Source organism: Manacus vitellinus, unplaced genomic scaffold (assembly GCF_001715985.3).
Source record: "Manacus vitellinus isolate BGI_N305 unplaced genomic scaffold, ASM171598v3 scaffold_46_pilon, whole genome shotgun sequence".
Lineage (NCBI taxonomy): Eukaryota > Metazoa > Chordata > Aves > Passeriformes > Pipridae > Manacus > Manacus vitellinus.
The window spans coordinates 3,151,436-3,174,379 of NW_021940578.1; the positions used below are offsets into that span (position 1 = coordinate 3,151,436).

Here is a 22,944-nt window from a genome sequence, read left to right on the forward strand (position 1 = left end):
AGCTGTAGAGAGCAGTCAGCCATCCTCAAATCTTGCTGCTATTCTTTGGAAAGTGTAAAAAGGAAAAAAGCCCTGCAGTATTTGAGATATACACCAGGACTGGAGTGCAGTGGGACAGATAAAGTTGTCTAGTAAAATCTGCAGCCTAAGTTCTCCTGCTTTTACTGCACTGTCTCACTTCTGTGATCTACCATAAAAATAACTTTTAGAGCAGCTTCTTTGCTCATCAACAGATCATAGAAAAGAATCATAGAACGTGCTGAATTGGAAGGGACCCATCACATGCACTGTTATGGGATGGAAGTACTACATATTTCATTTTACAAACTGGACCCCAGTAAGCAGACAGACACCACAGCTTCCTCCTTTCCCATCTTTGTGGTCACTGGTGCATTATACTGGGAGTAAAAAGTGAAATGCTTTAAGTATTTGAAAAAGTAGCAGGTGTTTATTTGTCAGGTTTCAAAGGCCTCCTGGTCTGAAGCTGTTCCACAAAATACTTTTTCCACAGCTTCAGTCAGTCTCTTAAGAATTACTTGGGGTATTTTAGCAGGAAGGTTTGTGAATTCAGTTAAATTTACATGCTCTAGACTTTTATCCTTTCCTTTGCACATCAGCACATCCCCAGGTCAACTGTTTAATCCAGTCCTAACCAGAAAGGGCAGTTCAGGCTGAGCCCCAAACACATTTCTAACCAAGCCAAACTGTGCAGAGGGAAATGTGTCCTGGCACTATGAATAGAACCGACACACTCTTAATTTAGAAAATACTAAATCAGCAAAAAGCGATAATCAGCTTCTCATTTTCAGAGCAACATAAACTTTGACCCTCTCCAAATTACCGACAACCACGAGGAGCCGCCGGCTTTTCCCACTGAACAAACATGTTCCTTGAGATTCCCTGCAGCATTCCCCACCCCTATTTGTGTCACACGCCCAAAGTAAAGGGGCTTTAATTAGCTCACATCCCATCGTTAACTGGGCTTCCTAATGCATCCTGACAAGGGCGTGCTGGCGGTAATGGGAAGCCCCCTGATGGGAGCTGCGAGGAGCCTGATTAGCCGGGTATCCCAGGGGAGCCCCGCTGTTCCCATCCCGGGGATGCCTGAGGAGTTGGGTCGCTTCCCTGCGGGACCTCCTGGGAAGCAGCAGCAGCAGGTGCCCGCTGGCAATAGTTTTGTGTTACAGGGCTGGCTGAGTGATCCCTGCAGGAACCGCCGGCTGTTTTCACAGACACAGAAGGCAGTCAAAAGTCCACAGCATGAACTTGGAATGACCCCAATTGCAGAGTCACTGGCGGGTTCATCTGGAGGACAACTGCGCTTTATTAAACAACTAATACCCTTAACAGATAATTCCCCTCCCCCCAGCCTCAACTCTTACCGAGCTTTAAGGTCTTCCTGTTTGTTTATTTTTTGGGGGGATGGAATTATTTGCCCTCCTTAAAACCCCTCCAAGTACTGAAAACCTGAGAAAGAGCCCGAAGAGCTCCAGAGTTAATACATAACAACAGTGTGCTCAGAGGGGGCACGTGAGGTTTGGGGTTTAACATCATCTCCCCCAGCTCTGTGATTGGGATTTCCAGGGGCATTTCCAGCAGCACCAACCCCAGCAGTCGCTCTCTCTCCAGCCACTTTCTTTTTCTGCCATGGTCACCTGTGACGACACTTGGGATCTGAAAGAACCTCCCACTTAAAAATCAACAGGTTTTCCACGTTCCACTTGATTTTTGAAGGACACCTGATGCAAGCACGTGAACTGGACCTGCCATCATGTGTATGTGTAAATGGTGAACAACTTGTGAGGGCTGATGGGTTTGGATCTGCTGACCTGATCCCAGTGAGCTCTTGGTACAGCTTGGCCATCACCCATGGACACAGAAACACTATTTTCCCTTCTCAGGGATACACAGCCAAGGAATTTCAAGTTGAAGGCTGTATTATTTATCATTTTCTACACAGCTTTATAACTTTATAACTTTAAATACACAGTAGGGAGGTGCAGTCAGCCTTTTGTCAAGACTGAACTCATTAATTTCAAACCCACACCCCATTTTTTCTCCTTCAGATGCTAATGGTGATATATGGGACAGATGTGCCTGTCTTCATGACATGCTAACTCAAAAACTGAAGGTTAAGATCAAATTTCATTTCATCTCTATGATAAATGCTTATTTCCAGTGTCACAGTTTGATTTGGCAGCACTTTGCATACCTCATTTTAAATGCTCCTTTTCTCCCTTAATTCTCCAATGAGTCAGCAAAACAGGCACACTGTATTTTATTTAGCAAGAAATTCAGCTGGTAAAACCCTTCAAAATGAAGTCTAGAGCAGGTGAAAAACTTCAAGCTCTCTAATCCCCCCCTTTTTTTTATTTGCAAATGGTCACCTGTACATTCCTCTATCCAGCTGAGCATCCCCCTGTCTGCAGTTGCTGCATCACTGAATAATCCTTGTTATCAACTGAGTAATTTCTCCTGGAAAAGGCTCATTGAAAGCTGCACCAATGTGTCAGTTGGATTCTGAATGGGCCCATTTAGGACATCAAGTCCAGATCAAACCAGTTCTTCTCACAGGAAACATCAGCATTTCTGTCTGATCTACCCATGCCCACGTCTCCACTGGAGTCAAAGCATGTTCACAAACACTTTGTGCAAGGAGCTTTGTAGAAGAAAGGGTGAATTTAACCCAAACTGTGAAGGAAACTTTCAACCTGGATGCTGGCCACACACATTTTATCCCATGGTACAAATTAAAAACAGGAAGAACAAAATAATACTTCGAACTTCTCAATGATGATCCTTTATCCCAAAACCTTTTTCAAAGATACTGATGGCAGATACCAGATGTTCTGCATATTAAAACTGACACTTTCCATGGCTTTTGATTGTCACTAATTGGCCATAAAACTTGGTGTCTTTTCAAACTGGCAGGAAATGGGGAAATGGCCTCATGTATAATATTCCTCCAAGTACATAACATTTCTGCCTGGGAATTTCAGTTTCTTTCCATCTCATGATCTGCACATTTTGATACAGATCCTCACTGCTCAGCACTCAAACCTGCACATGAACTGCTCATCTGTGAATGAAATGCAAGTTAAACTGAAGATGAGGTGCTGGACAAGCTGCAGGAGCCCCTGTGCTACAGTGGGGAAGACACAAGGAGAAAATTCTTAAGATTATACTGAAGAAAACACAGAAATACCTACATTTGACCCAAACTGTATAAATCACTTCTAGGAATAGAAAAGCCATGGCAGCTGCTGCTAAATCCCATGACTTCAATACCTCAACTACCCTTGTAAAGAATGACTGTCAGCTTTCCCGAAGAAAAAAACCCAAATTCTAATCTGTACAGTTGCCCAGAAAGATGACAGGTATTCCAGCCTTCCTCACTTTCATCCAGCATGAGACTGCCAGTGATCACACATATTCTGCTGTCACCATTTGAACAGAAGAGCAGGGAATCAAAGGAAAATGGTGAAAATACAGAATGGTAGGAAACTCAGAACCCGAATGTCACCATGATCTTTCTGCATTATCAGTTGACTATGTTGTTTAATACCCTCCTGAGGAAAACACCACCATTTATTTCTTTCTCAGGTTCCCTGTCACTAAGATATGATTTGATTTTAAGCTACTCCCATGGCATTTTGAGCTAATATTGCTAGAGGTGAACCCCAGTGATTCCAAAGATGGGAGGATGCCAGTTGTTCTTGCTTCTGAATGGTATCAAACAGGAGTGGTTGGTTACATAAACTAAGGAAATTTAAACAAAAGGGAACCATTAGAAACATTTCCATCTGTTTCTGGGTAGAACCTGCACAAACTGCACCTCCATTCTGTGCTCTGCTACAGCCACTTCTCATCTTATTTACTGCCAGCTTTGTTAAAGTTAACATTCATGCAAGTCAAACACTTGTTCATGATTTGTTTTTAAATAACCCTTTTATTACTTCCTCTTCATTTTCCATTCAGTTATCTTTATTTTCCTGTCACTGCCAACCACTTGAGGTTCTGCTTTGATTTATCTTACAATGAGGGTTAAAACTCTTATTTCCCTTTGTGTTGCTTTTATGCTCCTGTTCTACAAGTGACTCCACGTCAAAACCCTCACCTGGAGCAATATTTGCATCCTTACTTGTCTTTTCTTACCTGGTTGCAACACCTCACCTCTTTCCTTATCCCTGTTAAACACTGACACACCTCTGCCATTACTCTGAAATGAATTAAAATAAATGTATGGAATGAAAGTCCAGGGCAGAAGTTCATTTGTGCCTCTTCCTCAGCCATAAAAGAAAACAAACAATGCAATTTGTTGCAACTCTTCTCTAGGTAAGTTTTGGCATCTCAGGTGCCTGCTCCCAAGCCTCAGGAAGCCTTCCAGAATCCTGCACACTTCCCAAAAACCTAACAAGGAAACTCTGGCTGATGGCTTACCTTTCCTTAAGAAGCCTAATTAAACTTCTCACTGGAAACTTCAAAGTTCAATATGAAAATTCAGCTCTTTCAAGAAGTTCATTGAGTTCTTTTTCTCAGGAGGAAGGGAGGGACACAACAATTATTTCCATCCTATATATATGTATCTCCAGAAATAAAGCCTAACCTCAGAGTCATAACAGCCACTTTACTATGTGCTCATAATTCATAAAAGATAACAGAATTCCTTGGAGGGGTGGAAAGAAATCAGGCAAATTGAACACAGTATTGACAAGTTGATGAATCTTTCCAGGAATTTCACTGTGTCATCATAACACCTATTTGCCACTGAGAGATACAACCACACCACATTTTCCATTTGGAGAACACAGTTTTGTTCAGATGCTAATTCAGTGTTCAGCATTCATTTCTAATTGAAACACCTCTGAAACAGGAATAATTCAGGATTTAGTTCTATCCTGCCTAACGGGAGGAATAAAAAAAAAAAGTGTGGATGCCAAGAATGCGAGACATTTCTACGCATATGGCAACTATAGAAGGCTCCATTCAGAGGGAATGAAATTCCCTCAGGTGTCTATATTTAGGATCAAAGAACTTTTTAAAATACAGAACTCGGAGTCTCCAAGGGATAAAAACTACAAAACTGTCTGTAGTGAACTTTATTTAACCTAAGGTTTTGTGCCAATTTAAATACACTGCAGCTCTCCACTTGAAAGAAGGCATTACCCACTGCGTGCTCTGAAATGCATGGAAAAGCCATTACAGGGATAATCAGCACAACTATAAAATAGAAAAGCAATAAAATGACAAAACCAGATACAACTGCAATACTTACTTCTTGCTGCAGTCAAGCAGTGTTACTTTTAAAGCAATGATTACAGTATTACTCTCTGTTTATCTATCTACTCACACCGTAATACCTAACTCATCTTAAAATCCAGGATAGGTTTTTATTTTAGACACTTCATAAGTCAGGTACTCTAACAACCAAAGTGGGGATTTTTCCCAGCCCTCAGTTCCTTGGTAGAACAGGCTCCTCTGGTTTTGGCTGCTTTAGTTACCAGCTCCACAGAATAAGCTGCAAAGACGAGGCCCCTCTGTGGCACCTCCAGATCAGGTGAAAATTTATGCAGTAAAAATATACATGAAAATACCTTCCCTACAGAGAGCACCCAGAGCAAGATGAAAATGAGCTGTTGTTTCAGTCATGTTTCTCTTGGGCAATTCAAATTATTTTTTCTCTCCACATTATTTTCCTTACCAATATTTTACATATCTTAGACACACTCATAAGGCTTACACAAGAAGAACAGAAAGGATAAAAGTTCTAAAAACTGTATTTGAAATGCCAATTTTTTATCACTTGGACATTCCTGGCTTAGTTTTCTAGCAGATTTTTAAAACCAGTGCAACACATTAGGAAGAATTCATCCTGAATATTTGAGCCTTTTAACCACTGTCTTCTATGTAGCAGAATTAAAATCCAACCTTTGGAAGGAGGAGTAATCAAGGAGCTCCATAAAGTACTATTAAGCCTTCCTAAGGGATATAATTCTCTCCTTGTTCTGATAGGACAAATATGTAAACCACTAAAAAAGGTTTTAAAAGAGCACTGTGTGAGACTTGCATCACAGAGACATTTTGGATGTACCAAGGAGAAGGAAAAAAATACCTGGGAAGGCAGATAAACAGTACATGAGGTAACTTTCAAAGGTATAAATGGGAAGCAGGCACTCAGCTCCTGTTGAATTTTGAAAAGAGTTCAGCATCCAACTGCCCTTGTGCCTTTGAAAATCTTCCTTCACAAACCCCTTGGTTACAAATGACTCCGAAGTTCAAAGAATGACCTTGCCCTTGTGGGAAACAGAGGAAGGCTCGTGCCTTTTAAAGGAAGATTTATGGGACTGTTGCTGCAGATGTGACTGAGATGAGGAAACAACACTTTATAGAAAGGAAACTCTAAAGAAACACACTCTATTGGGTGGAGTGGATGGGTCACCAGAGACTACAACCACGAGGAGAAAGGATGGACAAAAGCAGATGGAAACAGCTGCCTTCCAGGAGCTTCTACCACACTGCCTGGACAAGCTTGTATTTGCAGTGCTGTTAATTACAGAATTACCAAGTAGGGGATTAAGACAGGAATATCAACATGGTGTTTTGTCTGAATTTCTTGAAATTCTCCAAAATTGGCTCATGAGAATTAGACAAGGTGCATGTCATCTTTGCTCTTGGTTCAGCTCCCTGGGTTAGTTCCAGCTCTGCACTTGGTGATGGCTGGGTTTGGTAATGCTAGTCTTGAGCTGTCTGTAATTATCCAGACTCTACATTTCACATCTTCTGAGTTACTTTTAGGGGAAAAAAGTGGCTTTCCTTCTATACAAATAAGGTTGTGAAAGGACAAACCATTACAGTGCACATGTACAAACTTACCAGGTTGGAAAATGAAAATAACAGAAAGTAAAGTATTTTTCCCAAACCAAATTTTAACAACACATCCTTATGGGAAGAAAGCATTGCTCCAGTTCTGCCCACGAAGTAGTTCATGCTGACACACCATATATGTAATAAAAACATTTCAAGGACATATGTTTGCTCAGTATCAAGGACAGAACCGACCATGATCCAAAATGCTCCTATTTCTCATTGCTGCCTCAGATCTTCCCTGTCTCAGGCACTAAAGAGAGTTATTTCCACTGATATAATTGAATTCTCCCAGTTGTTATCAGGAAGGACAAAAGAATGTTCACCATGCAGAGACTTTGGAATTAAACTAAAGATAAATTCAGAGCAATCTAGGAATTCCTTAGTTTGTTGCTATGTGGCATAAAAGACCCCAAACCTCAAGTGTCAGCATAATAATTGCTATTCACATCAGCTTAAGCACTTCCCAAAAAGAAGAGCTAGCAACTCCTGATACACTAAATAATCCCTTAATACTCCACCTTTCTCTAATGCTCTCTTCTCTGTGTAGATTATATACATAATATAATACAACTTTGTTCATTTGCACTTGGGAGATGAGGCCACACTTGAGCAACTTTTTAGCTCTCACTCTGTTAACTCCTGCATTCAATCTGCAAAGTATGTGTATAAATAGCAATAATAAGGCCTTGAGTGGGTCACTGACTCCTGTCTCTGGCATCTCTCAGATGTGTATAAAAAGCATTTAAGAAAAGAAAATCTACACTTCAAACACTATTTTTACAAAACAAACAGGACATAAGGCAATTTAAACATGGTCAGGGATTCTATTTGACTTCTTGCCTGACTATTTTTTGCTCATTGCTGTAGCCAACTTTAATATCACAATTATTACCTTTGCAGCAGAGTTGGATACTCCGTGTGTGACGTTCCTGATGAGCCCACCCACGTTGCCATATTTTATAAGGCCAGTAACACCTTCTGAAAAATCATTCAACAGACCCATGGGGTTGCCAAGGAAATCCACAGAACCCAGGATCCTTGCTGCCTGACTGAGCAGCTCCTGTAAAAATCAAGAGGAAGAATGAAATATCACTTATGAATCACATTAACACCAGCAAGGTTGATTAAAAGATAAAATATCCCACCCACAACAGAAGCATAAAACAACCCAGGTAGTTTTACTGGAGAAATGGACACACAAATACCAGTAAGATCAACCCTAGTTTGCTCTTAAAATGTGGTATATTCTTAGAAACACGTGATACTACTATTCCATATGCCAAAGAAGCAACAGAGCACTAACACTTAATAGTCAGGGAAGAGCTCCCACACCCTCAATGGAGAACTCCCAAATCCAGAGAAGTTCAGCCTGTGCCACAATACAATCCATGACATTTACCTCCTGGAAGTGTTTCAGGATGTCATTAATGATGAACTCCTGAGTTTCATAGGGATGGACCCTGGTGAAGGGATCCAGATTAATCACAGCATCCTCAAACCGGATCAGGGGGAATCCCAACGTGCTTTTCAATGCCTGAGTGAAAAAAGGTATTGCCATTTTCAGTTTGCTCTGTACTTCTCATTCACAGCACCCAAAGGAATTTACCTTTGAATGGGTAACAAACCAACATTCAGGCTGCTGGAGTGGTTTACCACTTGGATATAGAGAGCAATCACCCACAAACCTTTTACTTGTAAGCAATGATCAGTTATTAGAACTGTTCCTCCAGTAACTCCATAGTCATTAAACTTCCCAATGCAATGTTTCCTATACTTGATAGGAATATTTCAGAACAAAATGTGTCCAATATTCCACATATAGCACTTTGCTATAACTGCTCCAATGGTCAATTAAACCAAACTCTAAATGAATTTCCTTAATAAAACTGGAAATTTTCCACCCTGCTGAAGTTCTATGAAGGGATTAAGTGTCAGGATGAGCTGGAATAACATACATAATTTCCTGTAAGCCTGAGGCTCATTTCTTAACATTATATGGTATACTGAAACTCTTTAAACTAGCTTTTTCCATTATTTTTCAAGGAAGAAAACCAAGACTGTAATTAGCTCATAGGCCATCTGTACATAAAAAACCCCATTTAAGGTGGACAAGCTACACATCTTTATATAGACACACACACAAACAAAATAATTTCAATAGAAAAACTAACAAGAAAATTAATCTTTTAAGACAGAAACCCCCCTGTTTCAGGTCTTAATAATGCATCTGCACAGTTACCAACATCAGACAATCTGAGGAAGACAAGAAGCCTGACACTTGTGTTATATCTTTACACATTAATCACCAAAGCCTTGCTGGTGTAAGTAACACGATTTTTGTGCCATCTGCAGGCAATTAAGGCAAGTTACAGGTCTGACTTAAGTTTGCAAGTAAGAAAGAAGCTATTTATTTTTTCAGTAAATGGATGACTAACCAGAGTAGTCCTCATTATTCACTTGGGTAGGAAGTAATTTCCTGTTTAACTATCAAATATTATATAAGGCAACTTTGTTAATACTGGTACCTAATAAAAATAATCTGTCTACACCAAATTACCAGCCAGCCATGTCCAAGCCAGGAACATTAGAGGTAGTTAGAAAAACTTCCACAAAGGCTCTACTGTGATTATTCTCTGCCTCCTGCCCTGAACTCTCCTGTGCTACAGAACTGAATGGAACTCTGTCTGTGAAAGTCAATATACAGAACTCAGGCAGGGACTGTTATCATTAGGGGGGAAAAATGTATAGGCCAGGCTTTCCCTTGGGAACATTGCTGAGGGCTGCCAAGATGTATCCAGCTGGAATCCTATTCCAAGGGTGGTAGGAAATCCAACAGTGCACAGTGCCTGGCTTCTTAAAGGCACTCACCATTAACTCTCTGTGCATTTGAGCTAATCAGTGATAGGTGTTTTTGTGTTGAAGTGCAAACACACATTCAGGACACTGCTGCTGTTGTTGAGTGTGAGAAATATCCCAGCTAAGGAACATCCCAGCTAAGGAACATCCCAGCTGGCTACTGAACCGTCCTCTGCACGAGGATTTGGTAAAAGCAATACAAAAATGCAGGACTGATGATCTTCTGGGTCATCTTGGTAAGATACTCATTCATTACACAAAACTAAACTTCTTTAAAAGCCTGCACATCCTGATGTTCTTAACATCAAAGACAAAAAAGTCTGGTTCAGTGTCTCAGTTTTGGTTTTTGAATAGGCAGCAGTTCAGTAGGGATGGTTTTTTGTGGTTTGGTTGGTTGGTTTTGTTTCAACTCTTCCACATTGGAGTAAAGTAGTTGTATTAGCTCAGAGGGAACAGAAATATTTTTGATTGAAATATTAAATTTATTATTATTATTATTATTAAAATGGCAACTGACCATTGCCACTTTATTATGTGGGAACACTGGACGAGATTATCTTCTTGCTATAATCTGGACTCCCTGGTTCACTGAACAACCATGCCAGATTTATTACCACATGAAAAGGACCAGATTTTCCACCTAAGTCCACAGTCAATCTGAATTTACTTTAATATTGAACCAAATTGCATGGGGCTCATGCAAATTCTCCAATTTCAATGAAACATTTTTTTTGATGAAAACACTTGGAGCTGTCCTGTATTTCTGAGTAACTTCTTATTTTATGATAGTTATTCCCTTTAAGCTCTTTACATTTCCATTACTGTAACTAAGATCTTTTGTAAAGCAGTGAGTCATTGTCTGTGCTTCAACTGAAATTAGAAAAATGAAAGAGCATGACAGAAGAGACTGGAAATTATGCAAATTAAATAACAGAACTTATTGGCACTTCTACTATTTGTAACTTCCATAATGAAAGAGTAAATGGAAATTAATACTATTAAGTTAAAGTTTCTGTTCCCATCTCCTCCTCTTTCCTCAGAAGCCCACTCTGGGAATGCACTGGGGTACCTTGAGATCCAAAGGGAGCTTGTTGGAAGTGAAGACACTCAGTTTGATTTGAGGCACACTGATTTTGAGGTTTTCAAAGTAGTATCTCTTTTGTGCTCCCCCTTGTTCAACCACCTTCTCATGGAGGTTTTCATCGTACTTCTCAACTTCTGCATCCAGACAAAACACAGGAATCAGAAGAGATTAAAGATAAATAAATATGGGGTTAGGAATGCACACTGTGCAGAGTTAACAGTGCTCTCTACAAATAAGAAGTATGTGTGACTGCTGGTGGAGCCAGCAGAATTACTCATGCCTTGTGACACCAAGTTGACCTCTGAGGCTCAAGAATTTTTTGTCAGATCTCTCTGCATCTCTAAAACCTGTTATTTGAGCTTTTAATCTCACTTCTAATTTATCTTAATCAGCACAGAGAAACAAGGAGATAACACATAACTATGCAATGTTTCCTACTGGGCAGTCTTGCTCTGACAGTCTGTTTTCCTCTCTACTTTCTCTGTAATTCCTTATGCACTCAACTAGGAATATAATGCACAAAGCAAGCTTTCAATTATCCCTGCAGAATGGATGACATTCAATAAATCAATTTACATAGAGAGTGAGTCAAATGTTATTGACATTAACAGGTTTGTGTTATTAGCAAGGGCATCTTGGTGATGTGAGAAGGCAGGGGAAAGATGAAAGATGACCAAGCCTAATGAACTTGGGTTGAACAATTAAACACGTTGACTATAAATGATAAAATTATTTTTGTCTGGATCTTGGATGACATCAACACCATCAGTGGATAAACTACAAATAATGTGCAGTAAGTAAGGAAACAAAACAATAGCAGAAGCATCAGGGTAAAGCAAAACAAAGGACAGAGCAGTAAAAAGCATAAGAGCAAAACTCAACATTTTTTCATCTTCCTCATCACTAGAGATCTAACTCTGTAAATCCTCTGTGAAATGTAAGGCTGTTATTCTTTCAGAGACAACTCAAAAGATATTGTGGATTAGCAGGACAGAACTCTGGAGCATCATCTGTAGGCTTGGCCCCATTTGGAAATCATGCCAAAACCAGTTCTTTTGCTGTGATAGTGATTATGTAACAGCACACAGGCTACTGCATCATACAAGTGACTTTTTCAATTGCCACTCCAAAACAAACATTTCCAAAGTACAGATAAACCCTAAAATAGGAGGATTAGAAGAGCATCTATGAGATTAGAAGGTTGAAGAGGTCTGTCTTGCCTCAATGAATGAAAGAAAACTCACACTGCAATTACAGTCAGGGGTATGCATGCCACAACTAAAAGGTCAGACAGACAAAATCTTCCTCCAGTGAAGCAAGAGGAGTTGCTCAAGGAACAAATTAACAAGGATCCTACTTCTAGCCTTGGGTTAAATAAACAAACCAAACAAATTACTAAACAAAGTGGCTTGCTAAATTAATAACACGATTTCTTTTATCCCAGTTTAGATGAATCCAGACCCAGGAACTGAAGCTGAACATGAAACTCCTTGCAGAGAAGTTCAGCTCAGGCACTGTGTACTGGGCCTGTTACCTGAGCACTGTAATGACTCCAACACACAAGAACAGCTTCCCAGGGGCCACTGAGGCATTTCCAGCCTTCTCTTCAACACTGGGAGGTTCCAGCAGCCAAAAGCTTCCTGGTGTTTTGAACTTTATGGAAAGACCATAATACTTGTGTGCACTGTAAAACTGCTCCTTGTAATTCAATCCCATACCTGACTCAGACTGGTCGTAGCCAAAGAAACTCAAGAGCTTCAGAAGCAGTTTCTCCTCAATTTGAACTGTGAACTTTCGGGCAGTGATCATCAGATGCTGCAGAGATAAACAAGTCTCAGTTTACAGCATTAACACCAGAAATATAATCCATATAAGCTATTAAAAAGGACAATGTGCTCTAGTTCAACGGAATATTTTCACTTGAATGGATTCGTAGCAAAATTCCCACCTTCAAAATGTCTTTGGTAGCTCTCTTCACTTCAAATTACCTTCAACTAGTGATGTTACCTACTTGTTACAACAAGTTACCTACAACTATTTCAATTTTCTAGAAGGCATTGTGCTTCGTTACCTAATCCTAACACTTCAAAATCTCCTGCTTCACCGTTTTCCAGCCCTGAAATCAGCTGTTTTGTTTGTTACATTTTTAAACTTATTTATTATCATTGTTCATCACTGTACTGTAGCTTTAAACACCGTGGACATGGTGTCCTTTAAGCTTCAGTATTAATTCAACCAAGTGTATTTCACGAATCATTGAATTAAGTGAAACTTAGGAAGAGGAAAGGTCATTTAAGCAAAGTAATACCTGCCTGGCACAAACAAAACATTGTGTTTTACCTTGTATATATCAGTCAGGGCATTTTTACTGGGGAATTTCATGGCATTGACTTGCACAGCAGGCCCAGTCTCCAGGGGCTCGTTCTCACTCATCTTGGGTGTCAGAAAGAGCATAAAAGGCCGTGTGGTGCCAATAAGCTGGTTGTCCACCTACAGGGTGGACAAGACAGAAAAAAGAATGATATTTAGGAACAGAAACCTCAGAAACAGTTTTAAATATCTTTCAAACCTATTGTGACAACGAAAACTGAAGAAGACCCGTGAATAAATAAATAAATTTGTTTCAAAATACCTGTATGTCATGCACACTGAGCTCTAGCACCTGACTTGTCGAGAGCTGTGTGTAGTGGACATTAATTCTTGTGAGGCTTACAAACACCAGCTCTTCAGGGACTTTGTTAACTAAAGACAATCCTATTCCACCTTCAAGTTTCACAAGAACCTGAGAAAAAAAAACCAACAAACAACTACCACTAGCAAACCAACACTGAGAAACATGTGGTACCAAATACACACTTCTGCAAAGAAGTTACTTTTTCAGACTCATCTCCAGAGAGACTGACCATCACAGGGAGAAGTTAATGACCAACCACCCCCTCCCTACAATCTAGAAAGGAAAATGATAAATAAAAGGGACAGGTACTGGTTATAAAATCTTACTTCCAACTCCTGCTCTGTGTCTGGGCTTTTCAGCTTGCGCAGATCTTGCTCCGTAACTGGAAGTTCATCTCCTTCACTGAACAAACGATCGTTTCTACGCTGGTTAAAATCAGTTATCTGAAAACAAATCAATTACCAAATTAGCACTGTCCTATCTGTAAATAACAGCTACACTGTCCTACCTTATAAAATTATCTTTTTTTAAAAAAATAGGTACAGTGAAAGCTTTTGTGGTAACTATTTCTGGTTTTATGATATTCCCTCCCCCTTCATATCATTATAAAGGCAGCTTTTTGTAAAGATTTAAAGATGTAATAAGGAAAAAAGTATTGCAAGTACAAGCAAATAACAGAACTTCATTCTAGTTAATGAATGAAGTCACCTGCAGAACTCTTGTTGGCCCATCTGGGATGACTCTCACGGCCAGGACTCCTGAGCCAGGCCTCATCTTTTGGTTTATGAACTGTTGTTCAGGTGGAACTGGCCCCAAAAGTTCAAGGGAAGTATCAGGACCTAGAACAACTTCAGCTCCATCATGAAGACCCAGCATTCCTCCCTTTGCCTGGAGAAAGAAAAAAGAGTAAGGAAAAAACTTAGATAATCAATAAGTAAAAACTTCAGATAACTATTTACATACATTAATTTAAAAGTGTATTTTACTTTGCTCTCTTCACTCTTCAGAACTAAAAGAAGAGTACTCCAGCAACATTTTACTTACTATTATTAAAGCTTCTGGTAACTCATTTTTAATCAGTTTGGCAGATAAAAGAAGCAGCCAAGATTGATAATTAAGTATGCCCACTTAATTTAAAACTGAAGCTATCACATCATCAATGGACATGGGAAAGTCCTTCCTGAAAAGTTTTCCAAAATGACAGGAAGCTTTTTAAAAGATGAACTCTGGATCTGCAGGTGAGTAAATCCTTGCTGAGTCAACACCTAAAAACAGCAACATGGGCTTTTTTGGTTGCTTCAAGTAGTAACTTACTGATCACAAAATGATCAATGCAATATCATGGCACTAGGTCAATTATTTTTCTAATTATTAGTGCAAGATGTTTAATTATTTGAAACTAATACAAATATTCAAATATGAATTTAAAACACGAGCTGTTTACACAAGTCTGCTCTTCTCTGTATCCTGAACTCTGGCCTCGAAGCTTTAAGTTCACTTCAATCCTAAACCCAAATGACTGTCATTTCTATCAGCAACAAACAAAAGATCAGTACTGACCTGGACAACAAGTCCATGAATCCCACAGGTCAGCTTCCCATCCCGAAAGCTCCACGTCTGGGTCGTGCTGCGCCGGCGGTCGGGCCTCCTCAGCATCAGGGGCTCGTACCTGCAGGGAAGCACCAGAGCTCAGGAGGGTTTACTCTGCAGATGTGTTAATGGTGAACATTTATTTTGCTCCAGCTCACTTTCCTAGTCTCGTTTCTGAAGTGCTCTTTTAACCTGCTAAAAACGCATTAGCCACATTTTGAAAAGTATTTCCAAGTCACGCAGGTTGATCGTGAGGTTTGTTTACAAAACCGGGTAAAATCCAGCTCTTCCACATGCCTTCAGAACAATTTCTTTCCTTATTCAGAGAATATCATATGAACTGTGTTTAGTTAGAACCTCCAGCAGTTTCCTGAGGAGCTGGGTGTGCAGTACCTGTTGTCTGTGACAGCTGCCAGGCCGGCGATATCCAGAATCATGCTGGAGTCCTCGGAGCGAGGGGAGGGTTTATGGGGGTTGTGAGGAACTGAAGACCCTTCATGGCAAAGCATTCCTGTCTCTGTCATTCTCCAAAGCTGGGAGCGCTTTCCTGGCTCCTGTGGCATTAAAACTCGACATTTAAACACAGTACAGAGCAAGTGGTTTTGTTCTGTTTTGCTATCAGAGGCTTTGAATTATAATTCTTGGAGTGACTTGTATATATTTAACTTCAGAGGCCTGAATTGGAATTAGGAACTAGTTTGGATAAAGACTTCTAATGGAACTCTGATATTCAATGAATATGCATCACACACTAGCAGTTAGATGCAGAGCTGCATTTACAAGGTGTTTTTTAATCTCAACAATATTTAAATATAGTTTCTATTTTTTAAGAGGTCCAGAAACAGAAGACTTAGGTTACCATGAAACCTTGTAATTTCATTAGAATATCCAACATTCAGTTACCACACTCTGTTGTCTTGGAGGCATTTACAACATTCCTTACTACTTTTATTCCAATTCCCTTTTCTGCCATCTTTATCCCCATAAAAGTCTTATACAGAAGCACCCTCACAATTCAAAATAACCTGTCACTTTGGAACCTGTCTCCACCCTCTAATAGTTAGAACTCTTTTTTTGTAATGTTGTCCTACTCTCAGCATTTGATTTTACTTCAGCACAGAGCAACAGCATTTAAAAAAATAAATGTGTCTTTGTACCTTCTTTTTCAGCACAACTCTTTGAGTCTTTGGAGAAACATCAAGGACAAGCTCTGCATTTGCAACATCCTTATTTGAAGCAACTGGTCTTACACTTGGCTCCTGTAAACTAGAACACCAAGAAAATATCATGATTATTCAGAGTAGCTGCTGTTTCTGCAGTTTGAATTAGATCTCTACTAAAACTGAATCAAGGAAGTTGACACTTCCAATACAGCCCATCAGACATAAATTTATACTGGTTTCTTTCCCCTCTTGTTAGGAATTACCAGTGCAAGCTGTCAATTTGAGTACATTCTTAAAAGAGGCTTTGATTTCTCACTGCTACAAGGAACTTCACAGGCAAAACAGATGAATTCCAAAGACAACTTTCTACCTTATACTGAGGAAAGCAACAAAGCCTGTTTCACTCTCCTAGAGTTGTCTTCAACAGCATATAAGCTATTTTACATAAGTTTACATTTCACAGGCATGTTGTAAATAGGTGGGAACTGTGGTAAAGTGTTCTTTAGACACCAATAAAAATGAAGTCTGCAGAAAGGACCCCAACCATCCCTGCTCTTCCCAGATCAGACAGTGGGGTCACAGCAGATGCCACAGCCTTAATCTTTCTTACTGTGTGACAGAATAAACAATGCCAGGCTCTAAAACAAAGGTACTATGACCAAATGAGGTAAGATACACAGATTACTGACTGCCAGACAACTCTGAATTTGGCATTTCTTCTGCTGGCTACAAGGTTGATAGAAGTTTAGCTGCATTTGAAAACCTTTGGAATGGCAACCACTAAGAGAATATTAATGCAAAGCTTGCTGAACACCATGAACACTGAAAATATTTTCATCTAAGATAGAAAGAATTACCCTGAGAAGGTATATGTAGCAGCAATATAGATGAAGTTTTCATAGTAAAGCTGCTTGCTGTCTTGGAAGTCGTTCATGCAGCAGACAACCTCAGAGGAGCCTGCCCCCTTCACTGTCAGCAGGATAAAGGGGGGCAGGACAGGCTCATCCCAGGCATAATCCAGGGAGGTCATGGGCTTCACTTCAGTGGAGAGCCTGGGCTCCACCACCCCGTGCTGGTTAAACACAATTGGGACCTGCAAAAGGTAGGAAAGAGGAGTTTGTTTCCCACAGGAATTGTTCATCAGGCAGATTTTTTCCTGCCATTTGCTCATTTGCCAGGAGTTGATCACAGGAGCTGAAAAAAGAGCACTTCTTTTTTTCCCTCCATCTTTTTCATATGCAAATTCTTCCATTCAGGTCTCAATTAAAAACAGTCTTAAAGGGTTGAGAAATGTCATTTTTGCTTTTATCTGTCATCTGTGGTTCAAAATGTCTTCAGTTCCATGGCAGCATCTCAAATCCTCCTCGTCTAAATTAGGAGACTAGAACAGATTTCAAATTACCACTCCAGAACAATTTCTCTTCAGTAACAATGCTCTTCCTTGCAAGACTTATAAGGCATTCAGGAAAGCCACAACATTAGCACTATTATTTGAACAAGACGTAATTAAGTGCTTCCAATTTTCACTAGAACTTCAGAAAAACACAATTATTACAAAGACCTCTTGCTACACAAACTTTAATTTTATTTCATTACACAAGCTACTCATCTCTCTCTTCTAACAGATACCAAGGACTACTTTTCCTTAAAAATAGAGGGGAAAAAATGTGAGGTTTTTGTTCTTTTACCTTGGAGAAGTTGTCGATGCGGAAGGGCGGCGGGAGCTGGTCGGTGTCGCTGAAGGCGATGCGGTACGTGGCTCCTTGCAGGGTGATCTCTACTCTCAAAAAGTAACATTTCCCCAAGGAGTCCCTTGGAAAAAGAGCAAAGTGCAACACAGGTAAGCTTCTGATCTGCATTACCTGCAGTCCTAGGCATGAAATAGCTGCTTCTATCAAAACCCAGAAGCGCTCTGCAGAAGATTTACAGATCACAGCTACCCCACACTGATGTGGAACGAGGATTAAACATCTGCCTCTATCAAAAACCAGAAGCACATTACAGAAGATTTTTATAGAATAGCTACCTCATGTTGATGTGGAATGAATTGTTCTTGTTGACCTCAAAGCCCCCAGACCAAATGCAGTTTGGGACATCCATGAGCCTCACACACAACAGCTGATCATAATCGTTCCGTGGCCAGTGGAACACGACGCTGGAGCCAGGGAGGGTGGAGATGTATCCGTCAGGATTAGATGCTCCCTAGGACAGAAATCAGGAAAAAACTGGTAAAAAATCCTGGTACTGAAACCTTAGTATTAATCTACAGACCTCCCAAATACCAACCCAGCAATTATTCTGTCAGGAATAATGAGAAAGATCCCCATAACCAACCAACAATACTTTCAAGAATGACATTTGTTCTTTTTAATGATTAACTACAGAACTGTACTGAAAATAACCCCCAGGAATCTTCTTACCCGCCCTCTGGCGAATTCCCGCTGGACAAAGGCCAGTTTGTAGCTGGATTTATTGTCCAGCAGGTAACGGGGAGCAAAGGTGACCATGCAGGTGTCAATGTAACGGCCTCTGCCTTTTTTGACATCAATACCTAATAAAACCAAGGTAAAATAAAGCTATTACTTAGAAAGAAAAGAAATAAAATACAATATATTTCACAGAGCACAGGTTCTTTTGAGTTCCTGAGATGCACTGTTTGTGCCACACCACTGCCATGTTTTGACACATTAAACAATAAATGTAATTTTAGATCATCTGTCACCCTCTGTTTCTCAAGTACAATGTAGAGATCATAACCACTGAAGAAAAAAAGCCCCAAAACTATTTCCAATCACATCAATGCAAGTAATTATTTCAGTTTTAAACATATAAAAAATTCCTCAAAAATAATTGTGAAGTAACTTCCAAACTCTCATTTAATTAAAAACTAAAACCTTATGAAGAAATTGTGCTTTCTGTACACCAAGAGCCAGAAGCTGCACTCCTGCACATCAGCCTGTACAAAGCAAAACTCACAGAAGCAGCATGTGGTTGAACAGTTACAGTGTACAGGCAGTCAAAATAATCAGAGTAACATGAAGGGATTTCAGATGTACTTGGAATTAACCCACAGGGGGAATAAAGACAGAGAAACAGGCAGCAGAGTTTGTAAATGCAGTTTTGAAATGTAAAAAATAACAGAAAACTGATTTTTAAGCTAATAAAATTAAAATAAAGAACTAAAAATAATTAGAATAGTATTTCCTTGTTTAATAATTTTCTCTGGACCCTCAAAAACCTTTAACAACATATCTTTCTCTGCTGCAATTGTTCTGTTTCTGGTGCCACTGACATCTTGTCTCACCAAGAGTTATACAGGATTCTGGATTCTTCCAATGTTCCTGTCACCACCTACCAATGTTATAGATGAGGCCTGGCCTGTTTCCATGTTGGATCACCTTGAGGGCTCTGACACCACTGCCCCCATCCAGGGAGAATCCCTGGCACCAGCCAGGCATGCCTTCAGGATGGATTCCTCTTCCAACCCTCATTGTACAGCTAAAGGTAAGAAAAAATCACAAAGATTTACTCCTTTAAATAAAGGATCAGATAACAACATGATTGTGGTGATCAAACACATGCCCAAGATGCAAAAAGAACACCTGTGTCTGAATATAATAGCCTTAAAATTCATGATAAATCTCTTATTGTGTGGTTCATTCTGCATTTCTGCCATAAGCTCTTTCATCACATTGGTCAGGATTCAGTGGCCACGTCATGTAAAGGGCTTGGCAATTTTCAGGCTGATTAATCACAACAACAGTGGAGTCTATTTTATCCTTGAAAGAAAAAAAAATTAAAATTTCCAATAAATTCTGACACAACAGAATGAGCCAACCAAGGAATTTTCAACAGGAAATGTCTGAAGATCCAATGTGCTCATTTCTGTATTAAAAACTTAATAATGGGTCATCTTAACAGGGAAGGGCTTTTCCTACATGATCCTCATATTGATGTATCAGCACCCAATCTGTGAATTACTTTCATCTTTGTAAAGTTCCTCCTGATTGCTCTTCTTACTTACAAGTTTGGCTGTTCTTTATCAGCATAACAGAACAGCAGAGGGCTGAGGCTTCTAGCAAGCTCATGCTCTTCAAACTGCCCAGCAGCATCTGTTTTTGCATTATCTTGTCTGAAGATCAGTGGTAATCCTTTAAGTTAAACACACACACACACACACACACACACACAAAAAGAGTGTTAAAGTACAAGTCACTTGTGAACAAATTAAAATGAGAATGGTGGAAACTACTTCAAATTAAGGAACAGCCTAAAATATTTTGGTTGTAGGATTATCCATTAATCTGCCTGTATCCTCCTAGTTCTTCATTTAACCTGTTTAAAACAGCTGCAGGCCATGGGGGCTGAAAGTGCCAGTGGAAGTTAACACAGACTCAAAGTCAGACCCATTGCTTTCTCAAAGCATTTCAGTCTTTGAAACCCTACATTTTAACAGTGATCTAATCTATGTTGATTTATTTGTTTGAAAATCTGTAATGTAGCAACTCAAATGTGTAAGTTACCTGTAACACTCCTCAAACAATAGCTGCTGGCACTACTAAAATAATTAATTCCTGCAACTTTAATTCCTCTTGAGTAGTGTTTAGAAGCTCTATTTGGCCAGAAAGCACATCAAAATACTGCAGGACATCTTTATTTCCCAGTTCATGACCACAGCAAAACGTACCAGTTTTGTTGATTAACCAATATGGTGCTGAAATGAGTATTTTTAGGGAACCCTCAGCACGACACACAATCCTGATGGTCAGGTTGAGCAGCCGTTTGTTGACATCGTACAGTCGCATCCTCACCATGTAGTTCTGTGTCCCAGGAGGAATCAACAGCTCTTTGCAGACTGGGAAGTTTTCTAGCAATACCCCTGGGAAAACAAACCCAAACCAAACCAAACCTAACATCACCCACACAGAAACACTGGTTCCTGGTTAAGTGTTGAGGTTGGTGTTTCATGGGATTTGATCTTGCTGAATATTTCATGTAGCTCATACCCAGATTAACTTTAAAATCTGCCCAGTGTAGTAAACTCTGACCTCAGGAAGAAATACCACAATTTAGGTCACAAACAACAAAAAAGGTTCTGTAAGGAAGCCTGCTTAGGGCTAGTTATTGCTTTAGGCATCACAACTCCAGCCAGTGTTGAATAATTCTGTACAGATTTTCAACACCAACTTTTTCTGTTAGAAAAAAAAACAAGCAAAGCCACCCAAAATATTGGGAACTTATTTATTTCCCTTCTTTATCACTGATCTCTCCAGTTTCTGTTTCCACTCCCAGGAAAACAAGAAAAGAACTGAACAAGGAACAGACTAAGACAGCTGACAGATTTGGGGGAATGATGGCAATATCAGTACTCTTTTTTTTTTTTGAATGTGTGCACTTGGTTATTAAATATAAGAAGCCCTGCAAGCCAATGAAATAATCATATAAATGCTGTCCATTTTTAAATTTTTCTATTCTGCACCATAGTTCCTTTTAGATAAAGGTTCCTTTGAGGTACTGAGGTACACTGAGGGTCAGAGAACAGCATCTGGACAAGAACCTTACCGAGCTCAATGTTCTGGGACGTGTCAGCTGTGTGCAAGGCCACCTCTTTGCCAGGCTTCAGGGTTCCACTGATGGGCAAACCCTTCACGTAGAACTCCAGCTCGCAAGGGAGCAGGTTGCAGATCACCACCGTTGGCAGGAGATAAATAGTGTGCCCAGGCTGCCTGAAAATCTGCTTAGCACTGTCAGAGAATATGCTGGAAGGCATGTAATCAGGGTAATTCTCCTTCTTTATAGCCACACAAAACCTGGGAAGGCAGACACAGAAGTCAATGAGTTTGACAGGCAATTGAATCCTATTGCACTAAATCCTCTAATATGTTCTAACTTCAGAATTGATAAGAAAAACAGCATTTAGAGTTGTTCTTCACCTAATCACTTTGTTGTTTGACCATAAGGTATTTTGTGTTTATGCCTAACATTAAGATAACAGGAGTTTCCTGATTTTAATCAAAGACTCAGAAAAACCTGGTCTGTTCAGAGATGTAACAGAAAATGGCTTTTACAGGTTACCAACTATAAAAGCAGCTTCTATAGACTTGCAAAAATATGTTTTTAACTAAGAGATTTTAACTATTAAAAGTTCATACAACCATTTTCTAAAACATAAATGCTGACTGTGTCCTTCTTCCCAGTAGATACATCCTTCCTCTGACCACCTGACACTTCGGTTTTCCATTAGTTAAGAAAAAATTGACTAAGTAAATCTTCATTTTAAATAATTTGTGCATTTGCCTCCCTGTGATACGTTCAAAAGCAGCATATTAAGAAATGAACTATGGAGCTGACACACAGAAGTAACCACATGGTGTGCAAAGGTCATTTCCTGAGCAGCTTCCATAATCTCTATTCTAGTATTTCCTAAATACAGAGCAACCCTAAATCAACCATATCAGAAAACCACAAAATTCCATTAAGTCCTTACTATGCAGCAACATTTTTGGACTCAGAACAGAGCACAGGACATTGAAGATAAAGAATGAGTATTTGTGAACACTCCTTTGGCAAAGCACTTGTTATCCTCAGTGAGACAGAGCAGTTAATTTAAGTCTACATTCTATTTTCTAATCTTTTATTTTTTACCATAAATATTAACACTGTGCTTTGTATTCTCAGAGGGGCTTCAAGGAGCCCTGCAGAAATGCAGC

General features: G+C 39.7%; 1 protein-coding gene across 5 annotated transcripts in view; it reads right to left on the reverse strand.

The window, feature by feature from the left end:
- VPS13D (vacuolar protein sorting 13 homolog D) overlaps window positions 1-22,944 on the reverse strand; it is a 90,666-nt gene that overhangs the window by 29,195 nt on the left and 38,527 nt on the right. For all 5 annotated transcript variants that reach the window (XM_029962463.1, XM_029962461.1, XM_029962460.1 and 2 more), the window contains 19 exons: window positions 21,797-22,044; window positions 20,922-21,113; window positions 20,259-20,385; window positions 19,590-19,732; window positions 18,655-18,785; window positions 18,261-18,436; window positions 17,923-18,046; window positions 17,092-17,327; window positions 16,229-16,337; window positions 15,465-15,625; window positions 15,042-15,150; window positions 14,190-14,369; window positions 13,808-13,924; window positions 13,440-13,589; window positions 13,148-13,297; window positions 12,526-12,622; window positions 10,793-10,941; window positions 8,267-8,401; window positions 7,760-7,927 (listed from right to left, as the gene is read on the reverse strand). In XM_029962463.1, the coding sequence (XP_029818323.1) occupies window positions 7,760-7,927; window positions 8,267-8,401; window positions 10,793-10,941; window positions 12,526-12,622; window positions 13,148-13,297; window positions 13,440-13,589; window positions 13,808-13,924; window positions 14,190-14,369; window positions 15,042-15,150; window positions 15,465-15,625; window positions 16,229-16,337; window positions 17,092-17,327; window positions 17,923-18,046; window positions 18,261-18,436; window positions 18,655-18,785; window positions 19,590-19,732; window positions 20,259-20,385; window positions 20,922-21,113; window positions 21,797-22,044 (2,902 nt within the window). The remainder of the gene's footprint in view (window positions 1-7,759; window positions 7,928-8,266; window positions 8,402-10,792; window positions 10,942-12,525; window positions 12,623-13,147; window positions 13,298-13,439; window positions 13,590-13,807; window positions 13,925-14,189; window positions 14,370-15,041; window positions 15,151-15,464; window positions 15,626-16,228; window positions 16,338-17,091; window positions 17,328-17,922; window positions 18,047-18,260; window positions 18,437-18,654; window positions 18,786-19,589; window positions 19,733-20,258; window positions 20,386-20,921; window positions 21,114-21,796; window positions 22,045-22,944) is intronic.